This window comes from Alligator sinensis, unplaced genomic scaffold (genome assembly GCF_000455745.1).
Source record: "Alligator sinensis unplaced genomic scaffold, ASM45574v1 scaffold132_1, whole genome shotgun sequence".
Classification (NCBI taxonomy): domain Eukaryota; kingdom Metazoa; phylum Chordata; order Crocodylia; family Alligatoridae; genus Alligator; species Alligator sinensis.
The window spans coordinates 145,290-158,946 of NW_005842776.1; the positions used below are offsets into that span (position 1 = coordinate 145,290).

The 13,657-nt window shown below is 49.7% G+C and overlaps 1 protein-coding gene across 3 annotated transcripts in view; it reads left to right on the forward strand.

Annotated features, from left to right (window-relative positions):
- The window catches only part of LOC102377766, a 29,655-nt gene that overhangs the window by 1,432 nt on the left and 14,566 nt on the right, over positions 1-13,657 (forward strand). The window contains exon 2 of one of the 3 annotated variants that reach the window (XM_025216951.1): positions 1,803-1,961. In XM_025216951.1, the coding sequence (XP_025072736.1) occupies positions 1,907-1,961 (55 nt within the window). In that variant the 5' untranslated portion in view covers positions 1,803-1,906. Of the gene's footprint in view, positions 1-1,255; positions 1,962-13,657 lie in introns of those variants that run through there. The other 2 variants (XM_025216950.1, XM_006034833.3) reach the window with 2 other exon arrangements.

The window sequence follows — 13,657 nt, forward strand, 5'->3', positions numbered from 1 at the left end:
TAAAGCGACCAAAACGCTGGCTTGCATCCATAGATGCGTCTCAAGCAAATCCCAGGACGTCATTCTCCTGTTGTACTGGGTCTTGGTGAGACCACAGGTGGAGTACTGCATCCAGTTTTGGGCACCACACTTCAGGAGGGATGTGGACAGCATCGAGAGGGTCCAGAGGAGGACACCAGTCTGATCAGGGGCAGCGGGGCAGGCCCTCCGAGGGGAGGCTACAGGCCCTGAACCTGTTCAGCCTCCACAAGAGAAGGCTGAGGGGGGATCTAGTGGCCGGTTACAAACTAGTCAGGGGGGGCCAGCAAGCATTGGGGGAGTCCCTGTTCCCCCGAGCACTCCCGGGAGTTACAAGAAACAACGCGACACAAGCTAGTGGAGGGTAGTTTCAGGCTAGATGTCAGGAGGCGCTACTGCACAGTCAGGGCAGCTAGGATCTGGAACCAACTTACAAAAGAAGTGGTGCTGGCTCCTACCCTGGGGGTCTTTAAAAAAAGGCTGGATGAACATCTGGCTGGGGTTGTTTGACCCCAGTACTCTTTCCTGCCACAGCAGGGGGTCAGACTAGATGATCTCCTCAGGTCCCTTCCAACCCGACCAACTATGAAACTACGAAACTTAATGCACCTTTATTTAAGGTACATTAAGGTGATTCAGGTGTGTGTCTACATGCAGATGTGCTAATGCACATCAAGGCACATTAAATCTAGGCTGGCATAGCTAAATTGCATTAGCGCATGCATAGCCGTGCTAATGCGCATGAACACAGCGTGCATTCATTGGTGCACACCACATTAATGTCTATTAGGCATCCACATGTAGGCTAATGCGATTTAACTATGCCAGCTTAAATTGGCACTTGCTATCAAATTTAGGCAGGATTAGCCTAAAATCACCATTTTTAAGGTGTATTAAAGGCACACGTGTGGACACACGCCCATAATGTGCCTTAAAAATGGCGATTTTAGGCTAATCCTGCTTGAAAGGGACACGTGTAGATGAGCTCAGTGTGTCCTTTAGAGGTAGGATCATGCTATTATCTCCTTGTTCCAGACAGGGGACTAAGGCTAGGAGACAGTGCCATACCCGAGGCTACACACAACATCTGTGGCAGGGTAGAGGCTGGTGCTGCAGACTTCCCATGGCTTGGACACATCCCGGCCCGTCCTACCTACAACAGAGCTCTGCTCCCTCCACAAAGACCTTTAGCCCGAAGGACGGGGTGTCTGCCCTGGTTCCACATGTTGAGCTCGGCAGCCACTTCTCCAAGTACTGAGTTGCAGGGTTTTTAGACATCCACTCTGATTGGGCCACATGAGCACGCCTGTCTAAAGAGAAAGCAAGACTGCACTGAACAATCAGAGCTGGGGCCACAGTAACTTCAGGACACAGCACTGACAGGGGCACCGAAAGCTTTGTGTCCCAGGAAACCAGCTCCAACAGCCTCCCAGCTCTTGCTCCTCTCCGGCACAGGCATGTCCCTGTCTCCCCGCAGCCTGGCATCTTTAGCATTCTCCCCTCATTGCCGCTGAGCAATTGTAGCCGCTAAAAGGAGCTGATCACAGCAGCTTTTCATTGCATCGCTGCTGCTCTTCCCCACTTCTGGATCATTTCCCCAGAGGGTTCAGCAACTCCGGGTGCCTGTAGGATAAGGAATCGTCCTCTGGGAAGTGACAGGATTTCCCACGAAGCCGGAGCGGAGTAGGAGTGCACCTGGGAGCTGGCTCCTTGCTGCTAGAACAAGAAGTGGGGACTCTTTGCTTGCTTCCCCCAAGAGATATTTTTTTCCCTTCCTTTTCCAGTTAATTTGAATGAAAGAGCAAGTGACTGAAACCACCTGGCTCCCACCCTCCTCTCCTGGTTCTTCTTTGCAGCGGCTCCTTTTTCCCCTGGCTCCTGAGAGACAATGGAGCTTTTCAAGCTGAGCCTGAGTTGTATCTGCCTCCTGCCTTGGCTACAGGGTAAGTTGTCTGGGCTTTTTTTCTCCTTTATGACAGCCAGAAAAAGAAAGCCATTCACCCCTGAGTTGAACAGACAAAGAAAGCAACAGCCCCGAATCCACTTTGCTATTGCAAAGCTCTAAATCTACTAGCCAGACAAGGGCTGGTTTTTTCTGCAGGTGCATCTCTATATAATGACTTTACAAACAGATGCACCAAACTGCAGAGGATAGTTATTTCCAGCTGGAAACACATGCGGAAGGAGTTCAATGGGGACAGGGAGAGTTTCCAACGGGATAGCATCTGTGCTGGGTGTTGGAGAGGCGGTCCGGTCCTGTAGCAAGAGAAGGGGGATTTGGCAATCCAGACACCTGTGTTTTAAGCCTGCTTCTGAACCAAGCCACTTAATTTCCCCGTGCCTCGTTTTCCCCATCTGGGAGGTTTACCAGAAAGACACGATGCAATGCAATCAGGACTCTTGTGGAAGATGCCCGGTTGCTGGATTTTGCAGGGCTCCCGCTCGCCTCGCTCGGGAGGGGCATTTTCATGGACTCTTAAAATTCAGACCGACTACACAAGCGATGTGCCGCGATGAGCCAATCCCATTCATCCTGCCCATGAGCTTGGAGGAGCTCAGAGGGTGTCCTGTCTCCTACCGTCTGAACAGGGACTGCTATGAAGTAGGCAGGGACACACTGCACTTGTGGGCAGGCAGCTAAAATTTGTGGGGTGAGCATTAGCAAGAGCAACTCGAGCTCAGCAAAGGGGCTTTGGGATATGATGGATGAACCGCTCTCTGCTTTGTGTCTTGCAAGAGCTGCGATGCCTTTTGCTCTGCGCAGCCCCAGCCTGGGTTTTCCAGGTAGGTAGACACATGAGAGGGTTTGTGCACTCTCTCTTCCTCAGTGAATATGAGCTCCGGAGGGCTAGCAGCAACACGACTGGTGCCCTTTTATCACTGCCCGGACAACCACTATCCTGCTATAGAGATTTGCAGAGTAAATGGGATGTCCTAATCCCAGTGGCAGACAGGCAGCAGTGAGGGGCACGCTCCTTCTAGATACCCATAGCAATAAGACCAAAGAGCTTCACTGGAATAAAGAGCAACCGCTTGACCCCCAGGTTGCCTCTATCTCTCTGTTTCATTGGGGAGCTTTTCCTAAACTCCCTATTCTTGCCTGCTATCAATTTTAAAAGCGGTACACCCCTGATACAGTACACTGCACTTCTCTTTGGCTTCTGTATAGTGGTCCATGAACCCTACGTGACCTGCAACGCCATGGTAAGAGATCCACAGATAAGCACTGGGCTTTCCCACACTTCCATCACAAGTGTGGGAAAAAAAACTGATATTTGACAGTGATCCATTTCTCCAAGAGGTCTGAGAGCTGCTGAGGCTGCAGAAAGTCATACGCTGAATCCTGCCTGGACGGTAGACAGGGGAGCGCTCGTGGAAGGGCTTTATAGCTTGCATCTGGTTAGTTTGTATGGGCCCTGCTTTTAGGTGCAAGTAAAACAAGAGAAGGGAAGTTCTGGGGGAGAGCAGTGTGTGCATCTCCCCCACCCCAGGCTGCAGGGTGAAGTGACGGGAGTCAGCAAGCTCGGCCGGCACACAAGAGCCCATGAAAACCCGAAGTTGCAATGCACACAAAGCAAAAGGCTGACCAGCCACCGCTGCCTGTGCAGCGCTCCGCTATGGACGCAACCTGCCTAGAGCTCAGCGATGTCTGGCGCTGCCCTGAAAATATCAGGATGAGGGTTTCTCTTGTGAGATCTTGGCTGTAGTCACTCCAGCAGCTGTAGAGACAGAAATCCTGTGCAAATACTCCTGATTTTCAGTGCTTTCTTTTGGAGTCCCAGAGGAAACCTTGGGCACTGGAGGTAGCAGCAAAAATAAAAGTAAAAAGGGAAATCCTTTATCAGGTCAAAAAAATTGTTCGGTTTGAGTTCTGAGGAGGTGGGTCTGAGGCTGATTTTATTCTTATCTGAACTCTTCCAGTGCTGGTTTGGATCAGATAATAGAAACAGCGAGTGTGCACCATAGGTTATTTCGAATATCAGCACATGAGGCGCAATCCAGCCTGAGAAATTATACAGTTTCAAGCCCCTTGAGTGCTTGGGAAGTACTGTTTCACACACACCAATGCCCCAAATGGTCTAAGGAGCAAAACAGGTCATCCTGAAGAAGGTTTAATCACCGGCGAAAATGGGAGGGTTCAACCAGCTTCACACCAGTCTAGACACAGAGAACCTGAACCAAATCGACTGGCCTGCCCAATGCCCTCTCACTGTGTCCTCCAGTCCCACTAGCGTCTTAATATTCCTCCCAGGCTGCAGGAAGAGGACTGCTTTTGATTTACAGATCTCAGTGGGCCACTTTTCCCGCTGGCATGAAATCAATAGAATTACAAAAGAAAAGCATTTGGCACAGTGTGATTCACTGGAAATCCCCCTCCCTGCTGGAGAGGTAGGACCGGAGCTCTCTGGGTCTTAAGATTAGAAGACTCCAGTCTGTGATGGTGTATGAACCTGCAGCGGGGCTGCAAAGAGGATGGAGCTGGGCTGGGCTCAGTGGGGAAAGCTGACAGGACAAGGAGCAATGGGCTCAGGCTGCAGCAAGGGGAGTTGAGGCTGGATATTAGGGAAAACTTTCTCACCAGGAATGTGGTGAAGCACTGGAAGAGAGGTGGTGGGATCTCCATCCTTGGAGGTTTTGAAGACCCAGTTACACAAAGCCTTGGCTGGGATGATGTAGGTGGGGCTGGTGCTGCTTTGAGCAGGGAATTGGACTAGATGTGACCTCCTGAGCTCCCTTCCACCCTCATTTTCTGTCTTTCTCTGATTTTATGATTCTATCTTCTGGAGGAACTCCGTGGTGGTAGTGGGGTCTAAGTGCATGCTACGAGGTAGGGAGTCCTAAGGAAATACAATGTGTAAAGATGACACTGCATGTAAATCATGTTGCTGCTGAAGCCCCGTTGGGCTTGAGAGAAAGCTGATGGGAACAACGCAGAAGTAGTAGGCAAAGCAAATTGCAAAGTATGACTACTCATTCCTGCCCGGAGCAGGGGGTCGGACCTGATGATCTGTTTAGGTCCCTTCCGACCCTAAGCACTATGAAACCATGACCAACAACAACAGGTTGCTTCCTAAAATGGCTGCACAGAGGAACATTGCCCTACATAGAGATGCCTACACTCTTTGCCAGCTGGCAGACAGTGAGACCCCTCAAACAATACAGAGTAAGGTATAAACCAGTCCTTGCAGCTGGACCTCTGGAATTGCTGAATGCTAGCAGACAAGAGTGATGGGCAGAAGCCAAATGTGGTGGGGCTACAAGCCCCAACAAACTCTCCCTATGCCTGAAGAAGGGTGTTTGTGCTTGACAGCTTGCAAAGAACAATTTTTTCCAACTATTTAGCTGGTCTAATAAAAGATATCACATCTACCCAAGGAACCATGCCTGCCTATGTCCTTAGACCAACACGGCTACAAGCAACAACTCTAAAGCCCCAACAGCCCCTTTTCAGAATTTGAGACAAATTCAAGTCTGTAGGCCTGCAACTAGCTGGCATGCCTCTTCATGCTTGAAGCTTGGTGGGCCCTTTGGAGGATTGGATTAGGATGCAGAATGACATCAAACCATTTAGGACATAACAATCGCATGGACACAACAGGTTAGACATGTCTCACTAGGCTGCAATACTGCAAAAAAAGGACCTGGACGGTATAGCAGAATATAAATGAACATAGGAGTCAACCGTGTGCTTTTGCTGCAAAACCGAACATTAATAAGAACGCTGCTCTCAAGCGAAGGGAAGTGATTTTCCTGCTCTGTTTGGCCCTGGTGAGGCTTCACCTGGAGTCCTGTGTCCAGGTTGGGGCACTGAGCTTCCAAAAAGAGATGCAGACAAACTGGAAGGAATCCAGCAGGGAGCAACAAACGTGATTAGAGGTCTAGGAAACATGACTTAGATGAAGAGATTGGGGATAATTTAGCTTAACAAAGAGAAGACTGAGGTGGGATTTGATAACAGTCATCAAAACCCTGAAAGGCAGTTGAGGATGGCGATAGAGCATTGGGGACGGGACAAGAAGTAACAGTCTTAAATTGCAGCGAGGGAAGTTTTAGGTTGGATATAAGGAAGAACTTTCTAAGTATGGTGGTGGTTAAGAGTTGGAACAGGCAACCCGGAGGGGCTGGGGAGCTGCCATCCTTGGAAGAGCAGGTGAGACAAACACTTGTCTGAGATGGTTTAGACAGGAATGATCTTGCCTTGAGCAGGGGATTGGACTAGATGACCTCCTGGATGCCTCTTTAAGCCCTGTTTGTCCACAATTTACCCGTGTGCATGTCTCTGGCCAAATGCCCATGATATAGCAACAAGCAAAGAGCATCGACACCCTGAACAGTCTGAAGAAACCTTCTGATATCAGCTGCTATGTGCTTGTGGCAAGGATGTCACCTCAGAAAATCACACTCCTCCTGGAGGACTGCATCCCTCACGGGCAATCTGGGTTCAGACTAGAAAGAAGCACTGAAGACCATGTCACCTCACCAATGACCTGTACCAAAGCCACCTACCAACATGGGTTCAGGACAGCAGTGGCTTTCCTGGAGCTGCCTGCAACACACGACTGGTCAGATGGGAGAGTTTGCCTCTGAAAGTGTTGGACATGGTCTGGTGTAGGATGGGCAGGACTTCTCTGCTCACCAGCTGTGAGTTTCACACACCGCTGATGGAAAACAAAGCAGACCTTGTCAACCCAGTCATGAGCTCCCATGGCGTTGTCCCTCTTTGATATGCATACCAGAGACATGACACTGACCCGGTCACGGATGTCGATGAATTTGTGCTCAACATCTGAGAACTTGCCCCTAAGAGGAACACATCTTGAGAGAAAAATTGAAAAGAAATGAGGAGTCTGCTAGAAGTTATAACGATTTCAACCACCATGTGAAGAAGCATCTGACTGTCTTCTGTAGTAGTGGACTCAGGCTGGATAACTTCCCAAAACAGCTTCATCTCTGATGAAGACTGCTGCCAAGAGAAAGGCTAAGGACAACTTAATCCATGCAGGCATCAGGACTGGCTGGGAAGCAGATGCTCATATTTGCGAATGATCCCCTTGAATCTCAGCTTTTAGGAGCTGAATATGGTCTTCCAGAGTGGGCAGACAGCACACATGCAGAACTGGTCATCCCAAAGGCATGGATATAAATACAGACCATCTGGTTCCCCCTCCTCATGCATATCCTACCACCCTCCCTCCAAAACCAACAGCCGCCATACTGAAATATGACTGAGCGATAACGAACCCAGACTTTCTTATCTATGAAGCCCACATATCTTACCACCCTCCCTCCAAAAAGAGCAGCAATACATATGACCGAAAGATAATGAACCCAGACTTTCCTATCTGTGAAGCTCCCAAAACTCTCCATAGATACTGCCTGAAGTCCAGAAGCCCACTTGAGTAGGCACAGAAGTGATCCAGACCTCAGAGGCAAGAATCATGAATCCTCCAGCTCAACCATGGACCATGGCAAACCGCATCAGAAACGTAGAAGGACATTTGTAATCATCTGCTGCACAGATGGAAAATTAAGGATAGCCTGGTAGGCTACTATGAAGAAAAGATCCAGAGAAGCAGCCAATATAGACAAAGATGGGGAAAGGCTGATAACTAAAGAGTGGGACAGAGAGCTTTCGATTAGTGTAAATTAATTAAGTCAGCAGCACCTGATGAGTTTCATCCCTGGCTGCTGAACGAACTGGAAGAAAAGATCTTGGAGCCATTGGCAGTAAACTGGAGAAATGCAGGCTAGATAAAATGATAACAGGGTGGACGGATAATTGGCTTAGCAACCACAAGCGAAAGGTAATTATAAATGGATGAATGTCAGGATAGCAGGAGGTTTCAAGTGTGGCTCCAAACTTGGGCTTGGTGCTATTCGACGTGTTCATATGAATGAATCGGATGTCCAAATGGAGAGCTTCCTGCAGATGACAGGAAACTGGGAAGCTGGAATCTTTGTGGGCGATATCTTTTATTGGGCTAAGTATATGGTTGATTTGGACCATACAGGCAAGCTTTTGGGTATTACAGCAGTCGAAACTGGGAAGAAGTGCAAACGCTTTGAAGGATAGGGGTAGACCTCGGAAGGATCTCGATAGATTTGAAAGCTGGGCGAGAAACAACAGAATAAATCAGCTAACCGAGGGATGAATAATCTAAAGCACAAATACGGAATAGGAACTGCCTGGTCGGGCTGTAGTTTTGCTAGGAACGATCTGGGGGGTTTGGTGGATCACAGACGCAACATGAGTCAGTGCTTCTCTGGAAGTGGGGTAGCAGCAATTCTGAGTAAGGTCCTGACCCCAAAGCAATTCAATTGTTCACGCTGGCTTTCGGGGTCCTGAGCCTGACGGAAGTGGTCTGACAGATAACACCGGAGCGGTGAACAAAAACTGCTGGCTTAATTCTTTGTTGAAGTGCCAGCAAGAGTTTGATGTTTAAAGAAAGCATCCCACACAGTTAAACTTCAGCACCAACAAATATAAATCCCTGGTAAGATGGCATTTCCAACTAAAACAAATGAATGTTAATGCAAGCAGGCAACATGTGAAATAATAACAATCCACAACACAGTAAATATTTTCGGGAACGGTCTGAATAACTTTTAAACAAAAGGCGTTGGGCAGCAAATCTCCTGGTTTTCCTTCCTTTGTCGCTGTTGCATCTGAGGCTCCAAGACACTGTTCCCACTGCCGCACTTCAGCACGTGCACATCTACACATTTAAACATGCTTCTCCATTCAGACGTGACTTCGCCATCTCTCCCATGCTGCTGTCATAAGACTGCAAGAAGACCAGCAGCCTCTTAGTCCTTTCCCAAATGCTGCAGAAGGCCGGAAGCACCGAAACAGCCTGGGGAGCATTTCAGCCCGCGGCAGTCCAGCCCTCGGGTTAATCGTGAAACAGAGATCTGCAGCCTGTATCCAAAATAGTACAACTACTGGGACTCAGCTCCCAGAGCAGACCTCTTTCTTAGACCTGCATTTGCTGTCTCTGGCCCCGTGGCTATTGCACTCTTGGCTGGCTAGTGGGCCAGCCTGCACAGGAAAAGGAAGGGTGCCCTCAGTCAAGGCCAGCCCGGCGTATAACTCAGTGGCTAGGGCCCTTTTCTGGAAAGAGGGGGAAGTACATTCAAACTTTGGGTAGAGAACGGCCTAGAGCCCAGGTCTCACATGGTTGTGAATCACTAAACCTATCAGACAAAATCTGGGTGGGTTTTCAATCTCCTCCTCTTCCCCACCAACGCCTTGGGCAATGAAGATGAGGCAGAGGCATTGGATTGTGAACCACACGTTATCAGGTACGGCTCGCTCAAGACTTCTGGGAAATGCGTAAATGCTGCCAAATCTGGGAGATGGATTGGATCCCAGACACCCACCCACCCCCTGCACTCCCTGTTTGTTAGCTGTCCTATGCCTTCCCTGTATAGGCATAGGATGCTGCCTGCCAGGAATCCCAACCAAAAGGTTTTTAAGTGCCTCCATTCAGGGTAAGGAGATGTGAGATGCATAACACCTTTTCCTGAATTGCTTTTCGGGTCAAATACCCAAGTCATAGGCAACACAGTGCATGGTGTCACCATGACTAGATGCCTTTTTGCATCTGAGTTCGAATTCCTGATACTGCACCTTGAACCAGAGAGAATTTAACCCTAGAGGAGCTATGAAAGTAATAGTCACAGATCCACCCGGGTACAGTGCCCCATGGGAAACGGCAGTGCTCACTTCACTTTTGATTAGCATTTCCAAGAGTTTGTATTGTGCTCAGACATGAAAAGGCTTTTTGTGTTTAACCAGTTGCCTGCTGGAGTTTCCTTTAGAAACACTCTGCGACTACATGTCTCTGCCTGAATTTCAGAAAGCACGTATAGGTGTGTTGCAATGTTCGAGGCTGAGGTCCGCTTCCAGGAAATGAAATCAAATCTATCCATCCTTCTTCTTGTATCTCTTTGCTACATGACCATTCTGTTACACATGCTTGTGCTCATTTATTGTACTTTGCAAGGTCTTTCATTGTGCATGTGCTTTTGAACAGCCGGCATTGCATCAGGTGCTGCATGCTCTGAGGCTCTGCGCTGCAGTCACAGGTGGCTGAACCAACAGTATAGACCCACTGTTTCATTCGGACCAGGCTTCAGCCATCCTGTGATGCATCGGCAGCTATCCTCCAGACTGGGGTCAAGGCGCTTCGCATGCATGGATCTCTCCCATACAGGGCACGCATACTCGGCAGAGGAGAAGCTGAGAGCCAGAGCATGGTTCAGTGGCTAGCTCCCCTTTGCAAGTTGGTGAGTTTAAATAGACTGTTGTTTCGAGTGCCCACCTTTGCTTTTGTCTTTGTGATGTGCTCTTTGCATGCAAGGATTCAATCGAGGGTGACTCCAAGGTCAGCTGGGTTTGGAGAGTTTGGACATGCAATGTTGAACTGGTGGTTGTCCTCCTGGTTTTTCACATGGAAGGCATGTGTTCCTGCTTTTACAGGATATACAGGAGGATATCTGGTCTTTCCAGTATCATCTTCCAGATTGAGGCACTTACAAGACAACACACCTTTGGAGGCATCTGATTCTGCACTCTTTGCCAAGAGTCCTTGGACTTGTCCAAGGGCTTCTCTGGGTAGGTCCTCAAGGGCAGTTATTATAACAGCCAAACTGAAAAACCAGTGCAGACCGACCCATTGGCTCTGCTTTGAGTCCTAACTGTTCAATTTTCTGCCTGGTGTGAGTCCAGGGAAGCTTTGCAGATTCAAGGTACCTGCAGAACTGGCCCAGTTAAATGCTTAAAGTCTTTTCTATGTCAGCTGGCCCTGCAGGAAAGGAGACTGGACTTACTGTCTCATCCAGAAAAATCACAGTGGGATTTCAGCTGTGACATCTTTATAGGCAAAGGAGATAGGAGAGGCAGAAGGACAAAGGTGGGTGGATTTGTCTTTGTGCTGGGGCAGGGAAAAGACAACTTATACCTGTCCTGCTCCAGGGAAGCTCCATGGACTGAGATCTGGCAGATGCAGAAGAAGACCCTTGTCCTTCTGTGTTGATTTAGTAGCAACGTTTCCAGCTCTTTTAGTACTAACACAGTTCTGCAGTGGCACAAGGTGCAGAGTCGCTGAGGTACAGCTCCACCCCAGCATCCTCCTTCCTCCTGGTTTGCTGTAGGGCTAGCTCGGTGCCTGGAAGAGGACCCTTGGGGATATCCCCCTGGTCAAACTGCCCCTGTCCTGTAGCCACGTGGCACCTGCCTTGCTGCCCCAGAAGTCACTGGGGTGATAATAAGTCAGGCCTGCAGACTGGATGTCCTAGCCTAGGGCAGAGATGCTGTGAGCAGGATGAGGATGGTCTGCCCTAGTGATTGGGACCTGGTCACCAGCCTGAAGAATGACACAAGCAGCAGGAGCCAAGCTGAGGGATCAAGAGCCCGGAGAAATGATTTGGATGAGCCAGATGTCCCAAAGGAGCTTCCACTTCATGGGACACTGATTCAGGAATTAGGTCAGGCCGTAAACTGAGAGCAAGCCAGGGATCTCAGGGCCTTATAGCAGGTGTGGCTATATAGTATCTTCCCCTCCTGAAGTTGTAACCTGGCCTATCTGATGTGGAAAGCACCGAGGAAGACTATACAGGGTCACTTCTGAGGCTGCTTTTCTCACCGCACCTTAAATGTAATTGCATTCTGGGTTTAACATTAACTATTGCAAAGAAGGAAATTCTGTCCCTGGAGAGCATCACCGCACCAGACCCTCTCTTAAATTGCTGTGTTCCTTCTCATTGCAGCTTTTTACATCTGTTTTCACATCCATCATCAGCCAGCCTCAGCCTGTGTGTTTTGCTAGGAGTAGCAAGGGGTATGCTCATATGCTAATCCCAGTGGCTGGCAGATTAAGTGGATCAGGGGCGGCTAACCTGTGGCACACGTGGCCCAGGCAGTCCCTGTGTGGGGTGTGCAGCAGTTTGGGAGGTGACAGGCAGCACCGTACCAGATAGGACAGGACGCAGCAAGCAAAGGAGCAAATCAGGCTGGGGAGGAAGCAGAAAGCAGAGCAGCCGATGGGGCAGGCAAAGGGGACCGAAGAGGAACTTGGGGAGGCGGAGGGGCAAATTTGTGGCATGCCCGCAAAATAGGTTGCCCCCCTCTGAAATAGTTCTTTGTACTCCAGCGGACACAAATTGTTTTCCTGGAAAGGGTTGATTGCTGGGAAATCCTCAGCTCTGGTTTCACTGAGCTCCCCTCCCTCCCCCAGCATAGTGATTCACAGCACCATCATGGGTGTTTGCAAGCTGCTAACAGGAGTTAACCTAAATGTTAAATTGGTACACAGGACCTCATGGGTTGCTGGAATAGCCACGTGCAATGAACTCCATCTCTGCAGAGAGTACTGCCTGCCCGATTGCTTGTTTAGCCACGCCCTCCCAACTGCCCCGCTACTGTCTGGTTCGCGGCTGAGCTCTATTTGTACTGATCTTCTGCACATAACAGATGGGACCTCTGGACCATGAGGTCCGTCTCACAGCCAGTGTAGGAGAAGCAGTCTAAATACTTGCTTCCAGCTCAGCCCTTTGTGGTTTGGCAGGATGCAATTCCTTCCAGCCTCTGCCTTGAGCTATTTACAAACGCCAACACGGAAATCCCAAAGCAATTAATTTCTCAGAGTCCCATGCACATGAGAAACTGCGCCTGTCCAGCCCAGGATTTTATCTGGCCTGCAGCGGGTGCCTAGCCCAGGTGCAGGGGGGAGCCCAGGCGCGGGGCCGAGGCCTGGGGCACAGCTGCAATCCACTCCCAGATCTAGTGATCTACCACTTAGGGCATTTTGGTGACCTGTTGCGGCTGGACGGAGGGGAAGAAGTGCTGACCCAGCCTGCAAGCTCCCAAGGGTGCCTTTCAACCAAATCATGGCCCACCCCTGCTCTCAAGTGCCTGGCTGCCCAGAACCCATTCTCACCAGAACTTGCTTCTGAAGAAGCCCTGCTCCAGGTTCACGCACAATGGTAGGGTGGGCATACCCGGGGTCTGGATAGAGAAGGACCACCTGGTTGCAAAGAGGATGGAGCCGGGCTGCTCTCAGTGGGGGCAGATGACAGGACAAGGAGCAATGGGCTCCAGTTGCACCAATGGAGGTTTAGGCTGGATATTAGGAAAAACTTTCCTAATCTCCTTTCTCATGAGGAGAATAATTTTCACACTAGGAGGGTGGTGAAGCACTGGAGTCGGTCACCTAGGGAGGTGGTGCAGTCTCCATCCTTGGTGGTTTTTAAGATTTCATAGATTTCAAAGACATTCGGGCTGGAAGGGACCTCGGAAGATCATTGAGTCCAGCCCCCTGCCCAAAGGGCAGAAAGCCAGCTGGGGTCAAAAAGGCCCGGCTCGACAAAGCCTTGGCCGGGATGATGCAGTTGGGGCTGGTCCTGCTTTGAGCAGGGGGTTGGACTAGATGTGACCTCCTACGCTCCCTTCCACCCTCGTTTTCTATGATTCTGTGATTCTACGACCAAGCGATCTCTTTGGCAAGGTCTAGAGATGGGGTCTAACCCATCGTCAGTAAGACATACTTCGGGTTAGGCTCATTGCTGGAATCCATACTCTCAGCTGCATTAAAGCTAGGAGATTGTCACAAGTTGCTGGCAGGTCAGCAAAGGAGGG